Here is a 22,185-nt window from a genome sequence, read left to right on the forward strand (position 1 = left end):
GTGGGTTTATAATTTAATGGCTTAGCACACAGTACCATGAATACAACTTGTAGAGCTAAACTATCAGTAAACAATAAACCTAGTATGGCACAGTACATGCTCTATTTGGATAAATGGCTTAAAGTTACATGAATATCAAAAATCAACAATCAAGCTTGGCCATTCATTGTACACACTTAACACACAGAAATTTCAGTCAATTACTTGTATATTTGTGATCTGCATAATAATATCTGCTCTATCACAATATAACACAGATAAGATATATTTATCCTGGTGGCCAGGTCATCTGTCGGCCCCCCATAATGTGGAGGTGTAGGTGGTATACAGACTGGGCGCCATCTGGACCGTTGTTTATCACTGAAACATATGCAAGAAAATCTACATTGAGCAGAAAATATTTACATGTACATGAAGAATTAACCAGGAGACCTTTTCATCATTAGGAGTAATTTTGTATCTAAGATCTCCATCTCCTAGACATATATGTAAGCCCTCTTATAGTTTTCGATAACACAGCCCCAAAGTACAGATCTTTGCAAGAATCACCTAGCATACATGTAAATTTGTCTAGGTTGATTGGAAATTAACATTTTATACATATACCGGGTATGTTGGTGCTTGAGCCAAGATTTGAAAGGTCAGGGTTGTAACATAAGATCACAGGCACAAAGCCACGCATATTTTAATCAGATGCAACCTTGTGTACTATTATTTACTTCAAAATTTTGATTGTTTTCATGTTAGTATTGATCGGCAGTTGGTGACATGGTAATTACTACAGATATATAGCATTCATGTAATTGATATAACACTTGAATCAGATTACAACTGCCTTGAAGAATTACCTGCTATGTCTAACAAAATAATGTATTGAATTAATGTCCACGTTCATTTGTTTTTCCAATGATATCATGTCAGTCTGTAGAAACTAGTTTCAACAAATTTGAAAAAGATTAAAATATATTTTTAAAAGAAAAAAACTTTTATCCTTATTTTACAACATCCATGACTTAAATTGGAAATGACAGTTGCTCACCAATTCTGTACCCTTTCTCCAGCTTTTTCTGATCTGCCACTTTTTTGGCTACAAGTAGCAGGTGGCCAAGAAGCTGTAAAATAACATTGAGATTTATAGTAGCATACAATGAAGTTTATCTACATAAAATATCTATCATGATCTATAAAGGTAAATATATCTTGTGGGTTGGTTACTCATACTAAGGCTTATTGAGCTCAAAATAATATGAGTATTGATAAGGTAAGAATGTTTTACTACAAATACTAGATATGCTCAATAATATTGATATACTGTTTGAATGTTATAATAATGATGCGACAGTTGCACTTCTACTGATGAATGTCTTGCACCACTAGGCCCTGTTTTAATAAGATATCTTAGTCGTTAACCTTATCCTGCTTAAGAGTGCTCAGAGAAGCCCCTAAATTTACAGACAGAAACTTTATGATAAATGTTCTTACACAAAAATATTTCAACACAGGTAATGCCCAAACAGGATTATGTCTGGAAATTTACAATCTTGAGCCCTAAGATCTTTTTCCAAAAGGGTCCTTGGACTTTTGGTCCAAAGTCCAAGGAAAAGAAAATCAATCTGGCACTCAGAATTAATCTAAACCAGTACATGTTAATGTCTTATAATTTTTGCAAGAATACTTCAGTTATGCAAACAAAATTTATACAAGAGATGTTAGTGAAACATTTATGCCCCCTTGGGAGCCAAATTGTTAGTAGGATTTGGACACTTAAAACCAGTCACACTGACCTTGACCTTTGACCCACTGACCTCAAAATCAATAGGGTTCATCTGCTGGTCATGACCAATAAGCCTACCTAGTATGAGGTCCCTGGGTCAAAGCGTTCTCAAGTTATTGATCGGAAACCGTTTTTCATGTTAAGGTCACACTGACCTTGACCTTTGACCCACTGACCTCAAAATCAATAGGGTTCATCTGCTGGTCATGACCAATACACCTACCAAGTATGAGGTTCCTGGGTCAAAGCGTTCTCAAGTTATTGATCGGAAACCGTTTTTTCATGTAAAGGTCACACTGACCTTGACCTTTGACCCACTGACCTCAAAATCAATAGGGTTCATCTGCTGGTGATGACCAATACACATACCAAGTATGAGGTCCCTCGGTCAAAGCGTTCTCAAGTTATTGATCGGAAACCATTTGGTATTCCGACCGACCGACAGACAGACAGACCGACCGACCGACCGACCGACCGACCGACCGACATGTGCAAAACAATATACCCCACTTTTTTCAAAAGGGGGCATAAATATGTCACAAGTGTCGCTGCGGCTGCCTACCATTTGATCTTCAGGACCGGCAGCGCCGACCCCAGTCAATGGTTTCTTGGGAATGACGAGGAAATGGACTGGGGCCTCAGGAGAGACATCGCTGAAGGCAAGGCACTGGAAAGAGTCAACCAACAATAGATCTTAATAGAGCAACATTCTCTTGACAGAACACATTTTAGTTTATCAGTAGTTGACCACACATTACAAACTTTAAAAAGAACAAACACATTGTGTTAATTTATAATATGGACAAAACAATCATGTTGTACAATGTGTGTTAAATTAACATGAACATTGTACATGTAATGAGTATTTCATTCAAATTTCGAAGATAATTATAAATCTGGCTGGTATTCAATATGATACTTATGGTCATGCCCCATTGGCCTAATTCATGTTTATTTATTTGAGCTTATCAAGGTCTGCACTCAAGTATTGGCTGCATTTTGGCTTGACCTTGCCATAATGACAAATTAGGTTGACATGTAAATCCAGATACTAAAAGACTTAAAGACAAAGTGAGATACAAGCTTTTGGGGGTGCTATACCCTAGCTCTTTGTAAAGAGACCTCTTGGTTCTTTAACGGGCTTGTTTTAAAGCACCAATACATAGAAAACAACTTTTCAAGGTTTAAACAGTACTGAGTAGTGAGTACACCATTTCCTCAGTACTACTGGTACCATATTTTAACATCTTTCGGTTTGCCGTGGCCAGGGTTTGAACGCACAATCTCTACCACTGAGCTATCAGGGCAGTTTCATTTACTGAATTGTTTGGTTATTTATACCTCACAATCCCATTAGCTACATCTACAATGATTTAATATACATTCCAGACCGATATATTGACTACCTACCGAGATATTTCTTTATGTAATAATTAAGGGAGCCAAGATTACCAGTAAAGACATTATTTTGTATAAAAAAAATATGATCTACCAACAAACCTGGTCGTCTTCATACAAAATATCTGCCGGTATGGTTTTATCAATAATCTTGGAGAAAATAGTAGGCTGTGCCGAAGGTTGGGCTGTCTGAGCCTTAGACACCTCATCCCCACCACTACTGCCACTTGACATCTCCTGTGGTGAAAATACATTTTTTTCTTTGCAATTACAAATGTTTTTTATACCATTCTCTGACAGAAGTTATGTTTTACAAGCATATTTTTGTGTTATATTTAGATAATTATAGTCAGGATTATAATACCACTGAACCTGAAACTTTGTGTAGTAACCTTGTACAGGCAAAAATTGGGAAAATCTTAAGAGTTTCAATATGCAAATATTGTCATACCTTTGACATCAAAATTCTTAATGTGAGTGTGACAGCAGTAAGGTTCTTGACAGTGGTACGAACGTTGGTGAGTCTAGATTGTCTTGCCAGATTCCTTACAACAGTGCTTAACATGTTCCAAGGAAAGGCACTTCTTACATGCGACCCTCAGCAGGTCAAGCTTTGAAAAAAGAATACAAAATATTACAGTTTAAACAAAAAATAGTCAAACAATTTATAGTAAAGAAAATATTATCAGTCCTGAAAAAGAGGGTGATTGTGGTATTGGTGTCGACCTCTCACCAAAGAGGTTGTGGTTCATAACTTACAAGCCACAACCTCTATGGTAAAGGCCGACATAAGTATTTAGTGTTAGTAATAAGCCAATATATCTATAATTGGTTCTATCCCCACTCTCTCATGGACTCTCAAATTGGACATCAGTTCTACATTCTACCCAGAAAGCGGACTCTAACCTGGTTCTATAAGCTATAAGCTTTTGTCTCATTCAAACTGAAATAAATTCATATAAACTTATGCTGAAACAAGACGAAATTAAAATATTTCTGTACCAGTTTTATCTTGTGTTCCCTCAAGATTGTCTTCTTTATTGAAAAGCCCCAATCTTAACAAGACCTTATTACTCCACAGAAAGATCTCCAGTTACTAGAGACTTGGGCAAACACCTGGGGCATACTTTATGTGGACCTCAAGTGAGGAGAATCCATGTCTTGGATTAACCATTTCTCAAGACCTCAAATGGTCAATTCATAGCTATATTTTTACCAAAAAAGGTAATAAAGACCATGGCTTTACTACAAAGAAATGTGAAGAACTGCAAGAAAACAGCGTATATCACCCTAGTTAAAACACTGTTGAACTATGCATCCATCATATGGGACCATTATTTCCAAAAAGGAGCAGACAACTGAAACATGTTCAGAAAAAAAAGCCACAAGATTCATAACTAATGACTACAACAACAGGTACTGGGGCTATGTAAAACACAGATCTCTATTCCAAGAATGCCGCAGAGAGAACAGACTGATCTTTATCTACAAGGTGGTCTACGGGCTGCGACCAGCTAAAATATCTAGTGACTCTTTTACCCCTATAAGAGATAAAAGACTTTTAAAGTATAACGTGACAGTGACTTTTATATACCCAACATTCTCACTAGTTAGACTGTGAAGGTGTCGGGTCAACTCCGCCCAATTACCTCCAATTTGACCTACTCCTTTTCAGCCTACCTAGTTTACAGCCAAGTTACTAAGAGCCGTTAAAGAGTTATATAATGTGTGTGTTTTAAAGTATCATGTATTTATTAAATGGTAAGTGGGCCACGTTCACCGTGAATAGTGATAGACCCTTCAAGTAAAATCAAGAAAAACTGACTATTTTTATGTGAAAACGGTTGTAGATTGGAACTAGTCCAAATAATTGTACGTTGACGGATTTTTTTAGATTTTTGATATGGCAAAAATCCCGTATAACATTAACACGTCTAATATTTTAGACTAAGATTGGAACCATCTGGAAAATAGTATGAACACTTCAAGATCGCTCTACAGAATAGAGACTACCACACACCCTCCCTTGCCCAGGTGTCACTACGCCTTAACTGGCCTTTCTCTGTATTGAAGCAGAAGTAAAAACAAATAGATCTTTATCCGAATGCTTTTATCCGAAATACACTCATCTATTAAAATTCACTAGGCTATGTATGACTTGGGAATCATATATTAAAATGAAATTTACACATATTTGTTATTGTAAATAAAATACAACAAAAAATTATAAAATTTAGATGTCTTTTAACTGTCAAAACGTATTTTAGGAAATTAATACTGTGTGCCTACCAACAGGGAACAATAATTGGGGTAGCAAGACACCCTTACACCGACAACTAATGTGCCACCTAGCGGAGAAGTAAACAATGAATCTGTCAAGTATCTTTTCCTGTTGTTAAGCGTTTTACAAGAATAAATAACATTACTATGGGGAATAAATAAATAAAAATGTCAGGCCCTAAAATTGACCAAAGATTTGCTGACTATTTCGTTATAGCTGGGTTAGACGTTACTTCTGGTTTAGAACCTGATCTACTTTCGGGTATGTCAATAATTCGGATACATTGTCATTTTTATACTTAAATTTGTGATAGTATTTAAACACACATACTCACAAAAGACAACATGTTCAGATAAATAGATAGTATTGAGAGCTACTGTATCTGTACATCAATATACGAAAACTATTCAGTGGTCATTGACATGTTTCCGTAAGACTAATTGTAAGATGAACACAAGTGACGCAATTGTAAAAGTCCAATATCTGCCTCAAACATTGTTCCGGAATCCTGAGGATATCAAATATTATGGTTGAACACCATAACCTCAGAGTTGTGAGTCTCGGTGGGACACCATTTACTTTCTAAAGGCAGAAAATAAGATAGGAACCAAAAATACATGTCTATTTCAAGCATACATTTATATAACTAAAGACACTAAAAAAATTGACTAAAGAATTGTAAAGAATTTCTTCAACATGCTTTGGCTGTAATTCTTGGTAAAAAAAGGCAAAGACCACATAAAAAGCCTATATAAACTCATTAGAATGAAGAAGAAACAAGGCCACATTCTTCAGGGGATACCTGACTTCAGGGGACACTGATTTCCATTCTTAGTGTCCTTTCAGGATCTTTGGAAAATGTAGTTAGTGTCTTCACGTTTTGATGTACATGGGTTAACTGTTAAATAGAACCAGGTCCAGCGGCAGGTTTATTTTAATCTGTAGAAAGGATCATGTGTTCAAGCCCTGCACTTGGTGCACTTTAACTCCTAGATTTACTTTACTGGTGTTGGGAGTAAGATGCAGTCCTGAGTGCCTGGATTGGCCTAACAAATAAAAAAGGTTAATTTGAATGGAGTGAAGTGTGCGTGGGTAAAAAATCAGTTACCCATTTACATTGTTTTTCTCTTTTGTAAAATTGAGCCCAATTCATAATATTTTTAAAAAAGACACTTCTCAACAAAAAAATCATGAATCTAAATATAATTAAATAAATATATCAATTTCTTCCATTGGTTTCAAATTGGTTGTTAATTCATTTTTATGAATGTATTTGAGTATATAATTTAAACCCTTAAACTAGCCACACAATTACATGTCAGGTTTACTAAAAATGCCATGCACTACGACCACAAATAGATTTTTTTTTCTTTGGAAGGCTTCTGCCAAGTTCTGTTTAAATCTTAAGCCTTTCACAGTGATCTTATTCAGGGATGTGATATGTCAGCGGATTCGTGGATACACAGATTTCTGTGCATCTAATGGATCCAGGGAACCGAAAAATTGTTCTATTTTGTATTTTGTTAACTGATAGGAAATAGAGCTGTTTGCTTTTGCTTATTGTTGGTATTGACACTTGAGTTTGCTTCAAATTTGAGGTCAGGAGGGCCCTTGAAATGGCTTCTAAAGACCCAGTTTTGCTTCTGCGGGAGGTTGCTTCCCCACAAAGGCATCGTCAAAATGGTTTCAGCCCTTCAGCTGCACAGTCAATCACATCACTGTTACTAGGAAGTTAAAGCAGAGTTTCTATCAGAGCTGATCTCTATTGGAAATAACTCTGCCTTTATATAGTAGGAATGTGTCTAGAGAAGAAGCTCTTATTTGTATCTTTACTTTCAATTTTTATAGGGGAGCACCTGCAATGTCCGCCTCTACAGAGACCGTACAAGTCGCGAGTCTTAGCGAACTACCCAGACTCCCTGCCTTGGAACCCGATCGACAGAGATGCAGTAGGAATGGTAATTTGTGCTGAGTGCAGCTTCTTGACCTTGTTGTGAATTTCTGTAAACAAAATATCATAAATATATATGAGGTCTTGGTAAACATTCCTAGAAAGTGTCATTAAAATTTTGAATTGCAGATCATAACAGAAGTGTTATTGTAACTCAGACAGTGAGTGTGTAGAAAGAATAAAAATTCACCTTTCTTGCATACCCGGTATACAGATACATCTGCTCACTATTATCTCATTGACTGTACACATGTATGATAATTTTTCCACAAAAAAGTGTTTCTGCCATATTTTTCTTAGTATTATTAACATATTTTTGTTTTTAGTATATGTTGTTCAATGCTTGTAAATGTAATCTGTGGATGTAATTGTGTTTCAGCTTTGTCTTCCAAAAGGCCTTTCATTTCGAACTGAGAGACAATGTCACAAGCCACAGTTCCACTCATTTATAATCACCAGAGAGGATGGCTCTAAACTGTATGGGTCATCTTACATCTTCTTTGAGGAAGTCACAAATGTTCAGATCTGCGCGGCCATGCAGACCCTACAACACATGTATGAAGCAGAAAGAGGAGGGGGGCTGATCACGAGCATAACAAGTACCCAATCGCTGCAGGAGCCCTTGTTAGATCACAGTCCATTGTTGGATGATCGGGACATTGACACTACAGAGAGCTATGATATTAAAACTGACAGACTCTATGTGACTAAGAGTATCTGCCTCATCTCACAAGTGCAGTTTGTGTCTGCTCCGAGGACATTTCTCAAGCAGCTAGCGGAGAGTGTCCACAAGCCGATAGCCAATCAGCTACCTCTGGAAGCGTACATATACAATCAACTTTACGATGTGCCCATGCCCCCACCTGGGCGCAGTATGAAGTTCTATGGAGTCACCTCACCCATCTTCTGTCAAAGACCAAGTATGGAAACCTGAGGTTTTGAGTAATTTGAGAGAGAGAATGTTTACAAGTATTTAACGCACATTAATTGATTTTATTGATTTTGTTATATTAAACTTACATCTAATTAGACTCAATGCATTTTCCTTGGGACTTGTAATTGTATTCTTAATATGTGTATGTAGTCATGAATGGAAGATTTCTGATGAAATGTTTTTCAGAGATATATGTTTGTTAAAATGTCTTGATGCATTAGAGCTTTACTATTTCACTGTTGCAGTGGATTGGAATGATATCAAAGGTTTGTAAATGCTTGGGTGTGGGTTAAAACGGATGTAGAATAGATAAATAGGCACAAGCTATTGGGAAAATGTATGAAGGAATATACTGGTATGTTTTATCTATAAAACTCATTTCATATAGTATGTATAGATCTGTCATTTGCAGCGTTCTTGTTTGATGACATTTAGGCCTTCAGTAACATGTTAATGACATTCAGGAATATGTACAAATCAATTTCTGTTTTTTCAAGTTTTTTAACCTTTAAATATTGTTTAAATACTATTTTCACATGCAAATGCCTGAATATTCCTAAATGTTAAAACTATTGCCTTGGTTACAGCGTGCTAAAATGTAATATGCGTTATTATACAGATCAAGTATCTGCTATAGTCATATAGTTTTGGCTCATGTTTATGAACAGTCTCAGGTCTGAGTCACATCTCAGTATATTAAGTAATATAATTACCGTACACTCTTTCAACAAAATCTGTGTAAAGATAAATAAAAGTGAAACTTGTGATATGCATCAATTTTCACCATCGCGTCGCAGGAAAGAAATGTATGTAATGAAAAAGTTATATGCCTTTTTGAATCATGAGACCTTACTTAAAAATGAAGCCAGGCCCAAATATCACGAAAAATACTCTGCACATTTTTCAATCTTAACCCATGTTTCCACATAAAAGCGTGGCATAGTTCAATATTATAAATGTTTGACTCCTTTTAAAATGGCATTATGGATATCATTATGTTTATGTTGATTATCATTGCTTAATATTTTAAAGCAAAAAATGTGCTTGAGGAATAACTGATAATAGATTAGTTATTAGATAGTAAATTGTACTCATTTGTCTTTGGAGTATTGACTGAAGTGTTATTTTATCAACATGATCTATCATTAGAGAAAACACTTTTAAAAACATTTGAGATTTTTTATCATTTAATGATGTAAATAGTTTAAATAAGTTCAGATTGAGAATTGACTCAAGTATTTTTTATGATACTGGGGCCATAAACTGGTTTTAATGGGCTTTATTTATAGTTCCACTAGTTTACAAATGAAACTTTTCATGTTTGAACAATAGAAAATCAGGGAAAAGTGTAATGATTTTTCAATTTCAGTTCATATTGAATGTTTGAAGTTAGTTTGTTACATCTATAACATCTGTTTAACATGTTTACTACATGCATATTAAATAATTGACAACGCATGCTGCCTAAGTTTGCCTTGCCGTATTTATTGATGAAAAGAGCATGTTGCGAAAACATACCATCTGCTTAACCAGTTTGAAGAAATATGGTAGAGATTTTACGCATTTGCATTGTTGTTATAAATTTGCCATTGGTCACCAAAAAGACAATGTCTCATATTGATTGTACAGTGAAGTCATTGATGAGTCATTATGGCATTTAAATGTAAATTTAATCCTTGACTTAATTCTATGTCAATAACCTACCTATAGGTACTGGTGAGCTGCCTCTGTTTGACTTCTCGCTGTGGGATCTTGTTAGACTACTGGGTCTTGACCACCTGGTCCAACTGCTAGTCAGCGTGTTGCTGGAACATCAGATACTCCTGTTCTCATCTGGTAAGTAGTTCTATGAACATGCTATGTGACCATGTAAGACTACTGGGTCTTGACCACCTGGTCCAGCTGCTAGTCAGCGTGTTGCTGGAACATCAGATACTCCTGTTCTCATCTGGTAAGTAGTTCTATGAACATGCTATGTGACCATGTAAGACTACTGGGTCTTGACCACCTGGTCCAGCTGCTAGTCAGCGTGTTGCTGGAACATCAGATACTCCTGTTCTCGTCTGGTAAGTAGTTCTATGTACATGTAATGGGACCATGCTAGGCTACTGGGTCTTGACCACCTGGTCCAGCTTCTAGTCAGCATGCTGCTGGAACATCAGATACTCCTGTTCTCATCTGGTAAGTAGTTCTATGTACATGTAATGGGACCATGCTAGGCTACTGGGTCTTGACCACCTGGTCCAGCTGCTAGTCAGTGTGTTGCTGGAACATCAGATACTCCTGTTCTCATCTGGTAAGTAGTTATATGTATGGTACATGAAATTGGACTATGTAAGACTACTGGGTCTTGACCACTTGGTCCAATGCTGGTCAGTGGTTTTTGAATTTGAGCATGATCAGGTTATTTGATTACCAGATTTGTGGCAAACTACAAAGTAGCAGGTTTAAAGATTTCAAAATGAATGAACATTTTCTTATACCTTTCTCTTAATTCTTGTTCTTGTAGCTATTGCCATGATATGTAGCAATACACCGGTCTGTTACTATCAAAGAGATATTTATAAAAAACACACAAAATACATTTTACTTACTGAGTAGTTGTACATTGGCAAAAAACAACTGAACCCGTTGGTGGCAGAGAAAATGTTAAAGCTGGTGTTCCCATTTTCCTGGCAGCATTTGTGCTTTAGTTGGTTTGTACTGATATTTAAAGTATTTATGTTTGTTCATATGCCAATTTCATGTTACAGACTACCATCGACTGATGCTGGTCGCAGAGAGCATGGTAACGCTAGTGTTTCCATTTTCCTGGCAGCATGTGTATGTGCCCATCCTGCCTGCCTCGCTGCAACACTTCCTGGACGCTCCTGTTCCCTATATCATGGGACTACACCATGGGGAGGATGACATGGATAAACCTCAACTACCTAATGAGGTAACATTTTTATAAGGAAAAACCCATCTAAATTAGTAATGAAATAACAAGTGCTAGTTTCACAGAACATGTTTTTTAGCAATCTAAACATCTGTCATCTCCCTCAAAACTCAACTAGCATATTTTTTGAAATGCGGACATTTATATCTTTTTGAAATCTAAAAAACTTAAGGGTTATTAAGTGTTATGGATAAGTGTTATGGATAAGTGTCTCTCGCAAAAGAGGTTACTTATTTAAGCCCTAGTTTAAAACTCTCAAAATAGAAAACCTGTACTGGTATCTGCCTAGGGAACAAACTGCAGCATGATGAATTCATTTTTTGCAATTGTGCAAAATAAATAGCATACATAAACAAAACTGTATTATTTATTACAGGCAAACCTGTGTTTTGTGGACATCGACAACAACACAGTTGAGGTGCCTGAAGATCTACCGGCCTTTCCCTTTGAACAGGAGTTAAAGGAAGAACTGTATCAGGCCATTGTTAGCAGCAAGGAGCGCATGCTCAAGGAAACATTTACTGATTCTGTCATTTCTAGTCCTAAACGCAGGCCTAACCCTCGCCAGCTAAGCAATACCAATGCTGATGTTGAACTAAGCATGAGAAAAAACTACAGCTCCCCTGGCTTGGAGAAAATGGAAATCTTGCAGCAGAGTGAGGCTTGGTCTAAAATTTCCGCCATTGCAAAGAAAACCGGTGTCTGGAATAAAGACTTTGGGACATATGAAATGGAGGTGTCGCCTAAACTTGCCAAAGAAGAGGAGGCTAAAGAAAAGTTTACTGACTCGAGTAAAATGCCTGCTAGAGAGTTAGAGGAGTTGAAGTTTAACAATGCCATACGTGAAATATTTCTGAACAGATTTGTGAATATGTTTTGCTGGTACGAGGAGTTTGTGATATTGAATTCGCAGGATCTTGACTCGTGGCTTACGAATAGGGAGTCAATGCAGAACTTTGATAAGGCTTCATTCCTCAGTGACCAGCCTGAAAGTTATCTTCCTTTCATGAGCCCATTTCTCGAGACTCAGATGTTTGCCTCCCTTATTGATAATAAAATTATCTCAAACTGGGAGGACTCTGATGCTAGTTTGAAGGTGTTTGAAAGTCGGGTGAAGACTCTAAAAGAAGGCTTGGATATTTCATCTCACAGATCTCAAACCTACCTTCCTTGCTCAAAGCTCAAAGATACAGGTGGGTTGCTGTGAAATTTGCTTTGATTTTGATTATATGGTTTTAGGCTTGTAGCCCTCCAAAGCCTTACATGCTTATAGTGAGGTTACAGAAGTATCTGCTGCTTATAAGTTATTTTTGTGTCACCTGCGAAACACAACTGAGACTGGGATTATTTGTTTGTTGGAGTCACACTTTCATTTTCAAAACGTAAGGTCAAAGGTCAAGTTTATGCTGTCGTTTACTAGAAACATTTACATGCGTTTCTGTTCAGTAGCTTTTGAACTGTTTGGCAAAGTCTTTAATCTAGGTATGCATAATGGTCATGGTCAGTAAATGACACCTATTGATTTTTGGATCAATAGTTCAAGGTCATGGGGACATTTTCTAGAACGATAGGCGCTCCTATTCCATATGCAGAATCTAGTTCAGTGTTTGAGCACTAACTGTAACATGATATCTTCAGGTGAAAGACCCATAAGGCCCATTGTGTTTTTTAAATGTACTCAATTTTTTACATACTGTATTCCCTAGGCTTAAAAATTTTCTTGATTTTTATTAACTTAAAGAAAATAGTTCTGTCACAATCTTACACAGGGATTTTGTATTTCAGAGATTCTTATAGAGAAGCGATCAAACTACATAGACCATATTGGAAAGAAACCAGGCTTGCCAGAAGACGTTACCCCTCCACCGGAGTTACAGCTTGGATTCTTTCCCATCCTGGTCAAGGATATACTCAACTCTGAGGCTAATATCAAGTTAGTGAATATTTCAGTTTTGTGTCTGTAGTCATGGTCATGTGCCTCAGATAATATACTTGTCGTGAATATTTGGTATATATTATGACATAAGTATTTTCTTTGATTAAGTGGTAGTGCTTGTGCTGTTTCTGATGTTCATTTAATGATGATATTTCAGACCTAAGATGGACGGTGCCAAATGGCGAAGAAAGGACCGCTTGTTACAACAGTCGGAACATCTGAAACTCAACTCCAGACAGAGAGAGGTATAATGCAGAACCTATCAAAATACTTTTGTCAATTAAAGAAGGAGCTTAGTTCATAGCCTTCATTTATCATGCCCCCAGATAGATATATATCTGGAGGCATTATTGGAATGGTATTTGTCCCGTCCCATCATGTCACAAAACATTGTGTTGCATGTACCTCCAAAAGTATTGCTCCTTCATAGCAATGTTGGGCAGCATCAGAAATGGTGCACCTGCAATTTCTGTGACATTTCGCTATGTCTAACAGGAGTTATGGCCCTTTTATTAGGAAAAAATGGTCTGAAGCTTATTTTACTTCACATATGAAACTTCATAGAAATGTTGGACAGTATGGAAATTGTGCACCTGCCGTTTGGGTGACATTTTTGTTGGTCTAACAAAAGTATAGGCCCGGTAAATATAAAAAACGGTCTAAAAATCTTCATTCCAACATAAAAATAGCAGAATGTCGGTGAGTTTTTTTATGCACATGTTGTTAATTCCTAAACAAGACACTTAACCATTCCTGTGTCAAGGCGGCATTTGGGGGTATTCATCAAGTCTGTGATAGCTCTAGTTTCTATTGGTTTGTTGTTGGCATGAGATATTGTATCCTTGAGTGTTGTGTTACATGTGATAATTTCTAACAGCGTTGCACTTGTACCCTGTAGGTAACTGTGTATATTTTAAAGACACACTTCTGCTGATTGGTTACAGAATTAGTTTTGTTATTTTAATTTCAAATATCCAGTGATCTAGGATTTTCATTTCAAGACTCATTGGCCATTGGAATGAAGTACATAAAAATGAATTCAGATTGATTTGCTAATGTACATAAATACTGTACCATTCCTTTTATGATAGATAGTTCACAATTAATTTATTCTCCACAGAATATGATTAAAATGATTGCTCACTTAAATACTTAATATTATAATAATATAAATTGTTTCCGTTTTATTTTTTACCCTGTGTACTAAACATTAAGGATAGTTTGATTTTCTGTAACTGTTATGCTGTAGTTATATATTTTAATGTGTTGGTTTATTTGGTTATGTGAAAGTGGCCTTACATGTATTTGTGTTTGCTGGTGTGTTTAGTTGTCCCTCCAGGGCTCTGTGGCCAAGCAAACCTGGCTTGTAAGTGTTGCATGACCTGCTTCTTCTTTTTATCAATCAATCCTGCAATACTGTTGGTTAGCTGGCGATGAGGATAAACTGTAATTCAAATTTAAAAAAGTATTTATAAGTAAACATTCAATTTTTGAAATAATCTGTAGTTGTCATAGTTTTTGAGCATAGTCAAGTTTTTGCCACTGAGTACTGTCAAATTATCAATTGTATAATATTTACATCTGCCTAGTCCTTTGTTTAGATAAAACTTGACGTTCATATTTTATAACACGCAGGGAGTTATGACGTCATTGTTTACTTCAATATTGCGCTCCGATTGGATTAGCGCGACGTCATTTAATCATTAACATATGACAATAATCAGCTATTCCTTTATACAAATGTATGTTGTCGGTTACACTTTTTTAAGATCAAATACTCAATAGCAGAAGATACTGCTAATTCGTAATGGCAATGAATATATTTGTAAATGTAAATATAAGTATTGATCACATTTTTTCTTGCATTTATGCTGTATGAATGCAGAAGGGCAAGCAAGCAAATGACCAAGAAGCACTTCATGGAATTTGCTGGCATGCCCTACTGAGTTCATACAGCATAAACGCAAGAAAAAATGTGATCAATCCTTAAGAATACAGTTTTGCCAGTGCATTCATGTAAGCTTATTTGTTCTTCGAAGAAAAGAAGTCCTATTGTGAAAGCCTTTGTAGCATTGTTGTAATCATCATGCAAACACATCAACCTTGGCCACTACGCGAAAACCATGTAAGATATTCAAATGAAACTTAGTACACATGTTGCTAGGGACAATACGCACATGTAAAACAACAAATGTGTTAGAGGTACTATGGCTTTAAAACCATGTGAGTTATATTTATGCAAAAAGCTACAGAAACATGCTCAGTAGCAAAAAGTTTAAACATAAACCCGGTTTAGTGGCAATGGGCAAACGCCCCTTTTTAACTGAAAACAATTATTGGCATTCACTCCGCGACACATTTGCTTTTATTCATACATTTGTGTGAGCTTATCTCCCACAGTTTTAAACAATATTGTATCAAGGTTCCATGTGTACTTTATGTTCAGCACAATAACTGTAACATGGTTTTGTTTAAGAGCACAAGAACGATTGAAAGTCATGACCCTGATGACTATTGTGAACATGAGGACACAAAGACAGTCGTGAACTTGTCTTACTGTGATGATCATGTAACGTCTTTCTTCTCTTGTCATATCCAATTTTGCTACAATGCTGCTGCACTTCAGTGTTCTGCCTTCCCTGTTACCATATTTGTCTTAATAGATGTGCAGTGTGTGTGTCAAACTCAACCCCTTGCACGCTTGTAAAGTAATCATCGCCAAGGTTTCAGTAGGTAGTGTCAGTTGTATAGTGTCAGCAGGTGAGCTTGAAACAATATGGTGGTGAATTTGATGTTTACAGTGGAATAAAGTTTACAGTACGCCCCATAGCTAGACAAAATACCCACAAAAGGACCTCCTGCACATCTGTTAGGACTAACAATATATTTATGAAAATAAAACACTTGTTGTTATATAGTTTTAATCTCGGCAAGTTTTAACAATTCTTAAAATATTTTTTGACTGACATGTACCATTTAAATATATGAATAGAGTTGTCTTTGTCTGCGTTCTGTTGCCAATGTTGCATGAAAAAAATAATTTGCAGGATTTTTTTTTCTTGATTGCAAATTGTTTCTGAGTTTACCATGAATTTTGCTTTTCCCTATGATATATTTAGCAAGCCTGCAATGCAAACATTCAAGCTACTATCTGTAGCAGCAGCAGCTGTTTCTTCCCTTTGCAAAATGAACAGCATATTGCTATGCAAAAGGCATGATGGTTGACATTTTTAAAAATCTATCTTTGTAAATAAAATTTCAAATTAAAAAGTACAAAAATAGCAAAAAAATACTGATCAAGTTATTAAATATTATTTTTTGAATGTTGTTTATTATTATCTGAATTGTTTTGTTTTTGGAAAGGCTAATTTGTCTTGGACTATGGCAACTAAATGCGAAGGTGCCTATATATAACTATGATCTTTATTTATCAAGTAAATTCCCAGAATATAGACATTTTCATGGCACCATCTTCAGAAGTTCCTGGCAGAAGCTCGCAGTAAGCTTGTCCAGCCCCGGCTGACAGAGATGGCAGCGGGAGGGATGGCTCAGACAAACTGGAAGTTTGTGGAAACATTGCTCAAAGAATGTAAAACTAAGGTATATTTTTTCACCTTAATCTGTCAGTTTAAATGTTTTTATGGGATCAGTAACTGAACATTGTTTAAGTCATTGTTTTAGGTTTTCTCTACTGAGTTTATAATTCTTGTTATAGGCAAGATTTCAAAAGTGAAAAGCATATTTTTTATAAAAATATTGAAATATTTGATTGACGGAATGTTAGTATTTATCAACTTAATGTAAGAATGTTATACATTTTAGTCTCACCAGCATAGATTTAAATCTTTTGTTTACATGTACAAATCTAAAAACATATATTGATAAAATGATGACAGTGAACAACATTTGGCAAAATACAGAACCCTGACACAGTATTTATACCATAATTGTAATGGTCAACCTTCAATATAAATCTGTGATTTATCTGAAAGGTAGGATTGGAACCAGCGTATTGAGAAAAAAATTCAAAATTGCATATTTTCAGTTTAAAAATATAATGGTTTACAATATCTACAGCTCTAAATAAGTCAATAAGCTTGTACTTCTTACATTTTAAGCTAAAAAATATCCTGATTCCTATTTGTAACAGTTTAGACAACACACAATGACCTCATATAAAATAATAATGTTATTACAGACAAAGAGGATGTTGGTTGAAAAGATGGGACAAGAAGCAGTAGAGCTTGGTCACAGTGAAGGAAACCTAACTGGGGTGGAGGAAAACACCTTAATAGCCAGTCTGTGTGACCTGTTAGAGAGAATCTGGAGTCACGGTCTACAGACAAAGAAGGTAGGTGGAGCTTGGTCACAGTGAAGGAATCCTTACTGGGGGGGGGGGGGGGGGGGGGGAGGAGAACACCTTGATAGCCCGCCTTTGTGACCTTCTGGAGAGGATCGTGAGTCTGGGTCTTAAGACAAAAAAGGTAGGTGGAGCTTGGTCACAGTGAAGGAAACCTTACTGGGGTGGAGGGGAACACCTTGATAGCCAGTCTGTGTGACCTGCAAGAGAGAATCTGGAGTCATGGTCTACAGGCTAAGACAGTGGGGGGACCAGGCTAATTTGTGTAATTGAGAATGCCTATTGCAAGCTGAGAAATGTCATCAGCTCATGTACTGTATAATATTTATTTAGGTTATTATATCTAGTATCTCTGTTCATTTCTATGTTACAGGGGAAGTCTGCTCTGTGGTCCCATGTGCTGAACTTTGTTGAGATAGAGGAGGGTAATGAAGGGAAGCCAGTCAACCCGGACCTTCTTTCTCCAGGTAAATTCCATCCCTCCCTCACCTTGGGCTGGCTCTCGCCGCTTTGGGATAATAATCTATGCATGTCTCAATGGGAATATTTGTTTGTAGATTTTACAGGTTCGAAAAACTTGTGTATTGGGATTCTAGATAATCACACTTGATGAAAATAGATAAAATAAATTTGTAGCTGTTCTGTCACTTTCATGAAAGGTAAACAACAAATGTATATTTATGCTTTATAATGACAAATCATTGTTGAGTGTTTTGATTGGCAAAATTTATCAGACATTTCTCTGTGTGCTTGCGGCTTCTGTTTGTGATATTTTAACCAATGCTATATGCTATGAAATCATTATAAAATAGTAATGGCTCTATTTTGCCATAGAATTCTGTTCTGGGTCAATTAATTTATAAATAAAACGCTGTTTTTTGTGTAAGCTGATTTGAAAATTATGATTATTGACCAGTGCATTATTGAATATAATGTATGTCTGGTACTTCGATACAGCACAAAGGTACAATAATATTAAGGAGCCGTGTATTTATTTCCAGCATCAAGTTTAAGTGAGGGTGCGACATACAATTGTATGTCTAACAATATCCCAATTGGTAGGTCATCACAATTTCTAGCCCACTTAGCTGTTGTACAGTGGATCATTTCAGTCACTATTTTCAGTTTGAAGGATGGAGAAAATAGTCGCATGAGCAAAATTACAAACAAATGTTAAAACTAGATCTAAAACCCATGTTTGCACAGAACGCTCTTGATGGATGTTTTTATTTTGAACATTTTCTCCTTCTTCACTATTTTCATTTACAGGTCGTATTTTATTATTATTTTTCAGAGATTCATCGTAAAATTTTATTGTTTAGTTTTGTGCTTAAACTTTTAATGAATTTTATGTTTTGAAAAAATATTTACATTGATTTGCTCAATTTGTTGCCATATGTACCGCTACCTGTATTTGGGGGTAAGCGATGAGTAATTTATACTGATATATAAGATAGCTTTAATAACTGAAATTATTCAAAATGTTGTTCTTGACTTTACAAATTAAACTTTGAAAATGAGAGTTGACAGTTTATAACAGACAATGTTTTATATTCCATTAAAAATGTCCAGGTTTAAATAAAGGATCATAATGTTATATACTTTCCACTGTAGAAGTGTTCTACAAATACTTCTAAAAACTAGATTTAGTCTCCGAGTTTTATTTTTTTATATAACAGTGTTGGTCCCAACTGGTCTGAAATCACAAACGACGAACATTCGGAGGAGTAGATCGCTAGCCGACCTAAACTCCTCCCTCACTGACATATATGCCACTCTGTGTAGTAAGTTCAACACACTGCGTGTAGTCAACAGTCTCTGTGTGTATACTCTCTAACACTTCTATTTTTAGCTGACCAATCATAAACTGTCAAGCCAATCTAAGTTGTGTAAGTGATTGGATTCTTCAGAAGTATTATGTTTAAAATACATGTGGATGAAGCACTGCTTTCATTTTTTAAATGAATTGGGTTTTTATTTTATTCAAATGGTTTGTCATATGTTTTAAAAGGGGTCAAGATTTACAATGTGTAAAAGTATAACGTTACACAAGGTGAATTGATTTTAAAACATTTTAATATGGTTGGTCAAGAAGAATGTAACCTTGGTTGGTAGTTAACTAAACCTAGGGTAGAAGTTTGGTAGTTCACCAGTTGATTTTTCTACTAACTCTTACAGGTGTGTATTTTGTATATTTGAGTGAAGATTAGGGGTGACGGGAGTCTTATTTACCCTCAGATGTTTAAAATATTAACCTTTACATGTATTTACACTTATTAAGATGGTTAACAATTATATATGTATGAAAATATTTATGCTGGATCTCTGTAATGGATTTCAACAGTGACTGTTTAAACTTCTACAATTAATATCATATTTTTTAATCTTCCTTGATTGATTCTATAGCCCAAAAATATCAGTCTTTAGCACATCAATTTGACCAAGGTCATCATTTTGATGTCCAAATTGTTTAAATAAACGATAAAAAAATATTTTCATTTGATGGGGTCACATTTTTAAAGCAGAACTTTTTTAATACAATTTAAAAAAAAATGTATATTTTGACATTTAATATTAATTGTTTTCGAATGGTTTTGAATTGTTTTCATAGTGGCATTATATAATTTGTCTTGTCTCCAAAATGTTAACCTGAAAAGTTAATTGCTATGTTCTTTCAACCACCAGCGCTTGCATGGTGCATACTCCGTAAGAGATACCAAAGTAGGTAGTGTTGTAAACCACTCTGTTTGGAGCCTCACTAGTTTCTGTGGAAATATATTTTGGCAAAAGATTTTGAACATTTTACAATCTAGTTTGCTTTAATCTCTTCAGGACTGTTGTAATAGCAAATATCTAATAAGAAGAAAGTCATTGTCATTATGTTTATACAATAAAAATAATTAAAGCTTTGGCTAAAGTATAAGAACAATAAAACTACAATAACATCCATAAATCCTTATTTAGTGTTGTCTATACGTGTTAAGCCTAAAAATATTTCCATGGACACTTAAGCCTTTTTTTAAAAACATTTACGATTGTGTAGCGAGCGACACGGTAATTTCTACCTTAGATTTAGTTGGTATCCCATTGCTTAGTGTTGTAGGTTTGTTCTTTTCCCCTGTATTTGGTTTGGATTTCAAATATATATATTTACACCTCAACTTCCATTCCTTAAATGAACTGCCTTTCGGCAATTGCGTTCATCAATCGATGAACGCAACATCTTCAGATATGTTCGGATCGTAATTCATTGCATAACAATATACATGAAAGCTATTGATCTTGTTATTGGTTGTATTGTGTCAGCAGGTCCCGTAAAATATAGATCAACATTTTAGGAAGTGTTAGTTTATTAAATTTTAAATATATTGGTGCCAGAAGAGTTTCAATTTTTACGTTTTAAAGTGATTTCAAGTGGTTGATCTTTTCCCGCGTTATTGAGACGTCATTTGAAAAAAATGTTTCCGGTTATAGTCGGGTCGTTCTATTTACAGAATGGGTAAGGACGGATTACTGAAAAGTTTTCTTAAATGAAATTAAATAGTTTTTTAACTATTCTTGAATGAAATAATGAACTATTGGTGTAAATATAAGGAATGAATTGCGGGGTTGATGTCATTATTGGGGTATGAACGCAATTGGGTTGGTCAAAGTTGACCAACCCAATTGCGTTCATACCCCGATAATGACATCAACCCCGCAATTCATTCCTTAAATAATACTATAGTCTGCCCCTAAACATGTCACATGTTCAATGCTTTGCATGCGTTTATAATATATATAATTCCAAATGAAACCATGAATGTTGGGTATTTTATATATATGTATATTTAAATGTGTATCATTGATTTCTTTTTAGTTAAATACTTATTATTAGTTTAATGAAATGGCAAAAGACAAAAACTGTTGTTATTTTTATTGCAAACATTGTGAACCATATGTACACTTACCGGTTGTTTGGGTTATGCTTGTCTGTGATAGGTTTAGGTGTATCTACATTGTTTATGTAATCAATAATAAATTTGTTGTTTTATTTTCGTTCCCAATATTGAGTATGAGGTAGAAACACAGTGTCTTATCATAAGTGATGTTTAAAGAGAGAAAATTATATGTAATAAGAATTGTCTTTTATGTAAAATTCTTCAATGAATCATATGATGTGCAATTTTTTTAAATGCTAAAGCATGAACTGGTTTATAAGATTTTTCTCTGATTTCTCCCTAGACCTGTCTTCAATGGCACTGCCAGAAGGGGAGAAGACTCCACGACGGGGACATCGGCGGACCGGCAGCAGGGGCAATATAGAGTTACCTGCCCTCAAACCCTTGCCAAAGACCCTCTCTTGTGACATGAGGTATGTAGGCAACTTTCACCATAATAACTTGCATTTTGGGGGCAGTAATGAGGCTTGCAATTTGCCCGAGGCAGTGGGTGTTATTGTTTTTCAATGCGGGTCTCATGCTTGATAATATGTCTTGCATATTACCTTAAAGGTTTAATTGTGTAACATTTGACATAGAATAATAGATTTCACCATATAATGGTGCGATGCTGGCTAATGACATCGTGGCGTGTAATAGTTTTAGTTCAATGTTGATGGAATTGATGGGTCC

The 22,185-nt window shown here is 35.6% G+C and overlaps 2 protein-coding genes across 9 annotated transcripts in view; one reads left to right on the forward strand and one right to left on the reverse strand.

Annotated features, from left to right (window-relative positions):
- Positions 1 to 5,535, reverse strand: LOC128238920 (adenosine 5'-monophosphoramidase HINT1-like). Its single transcript, XM_052955251.1, has 6 exons — positions 5,462 to 5,535; positions 3,624 to 3,783; positions 3,275 to 3,409; positions 2,337 to 2,441; positions 1,040 to 1,112; positions 1 to 360 (listed from the first exon to the last, which is right to left on the reverse strand). The coding sequence occupies exons 2-6, from the start codon at positions 3,735 to 3,737 to the stop codon at positions 269 to 271; spliced, it is 519 nt and encodes a 172-aa protein (XP_052811211.1). The 5' UTR covers positions 3,738 to 3,783; positions 5,462 to 5,535; the 3' UTR covers positions 1 to 268.
- LOC128238917 (DENN domain-containing protein 5B-like) overlaps positions 5,522 to 22,185 on the forward strand; it is a 26,524-nt gene continuing 9,860 nt past the window's right edge. The window contains exons 1-17 of one of the 8 annotated variants that reach the window (XM_052955239.1): positions 5,522 to 5,714; positions 7,302 to 7,411; positions 7,784 to 8,324; positions 8,584 to 8,604; positions 10,049 to 10,174; positions 11,092 to 11,276; positions 11,653 to 12,469; positions 13,062 to 13,209; positions 13,370 to 13,457; positions 14,540 to 14,578; positions 15,689 to 15,781; positions 16,690 to 16,812; positions 17,411 to 17,563; positions 17,946 to 18,039; positions 18,574 to 18,630; positions 19,252 to 19,356; positions 21,797 to 21,926. In XM_052955239.1, the coding sequence (XP_052811199.1) occupies positions 5,621 to 5,714; positions 7,302 to 7,411; positions 7,784 to 8,324; positions 8,584 to 8,604; positions 10,049 to 10,174; positions 11,092 to 11,276; positions 11,653 to 12,469; positions 13,062 to 13,209; positions 13,370 to 13,457; positions 14,540 to 14,578; positions 15,689 to 15,781; positions 16,690 to 16,812; positions 17,411 to 17,563; positions 17,946 to 18,039; positions 18,574 to 18,630; positions 19,252 to 19,356; positions 21,797 to 21,926 (2,924 nt within the window). In that variant the 5' untranslated portion in view covers positions 5,522 to 5,620. Of the gene's footprint in view, positions 5,715 to 7,301; positions 7,412 to 7,783; positions 8,325 to 8,583; positions 8,605 to 10,048; positions 10,175 to 10,231; positions 10,290 to 10,549; positions 10,635 to 11,091; positions 11,277 to 11,652; positions 12,470 to 13,061; positions 13,210 to 13,369; positions 13,458 to 14,539; positions 14,579 to 15,688; positions 15,782 to 16,689; positions 16,813 to 17,410; positions 17,564 to 17,945; positions 18,040 to 18,573; positions 18,631 to 19,251; positions 19,357 to 21,796; positions 21,927 to 22,185 lie in introns of those variants that run through there. The other 7 variants (XM_052955241.1, XM_052955240.1, XM_052955243.1 and 4 more) reach the window with 7 other exon arrangements.

The sequence above is a fragment of the Mya arenaria genome, chromosome 6, assembly GCF_026914265.1.
Source record: "Mya arenaria isolate MELC-2E11 chromosome 6, ASM2691426v1".
Lineage (NCBI taxonomy): Eukaryota > Metazoa > Mollusca > Bivalvia > Myida > Myidae > Mya > Mya arenaria.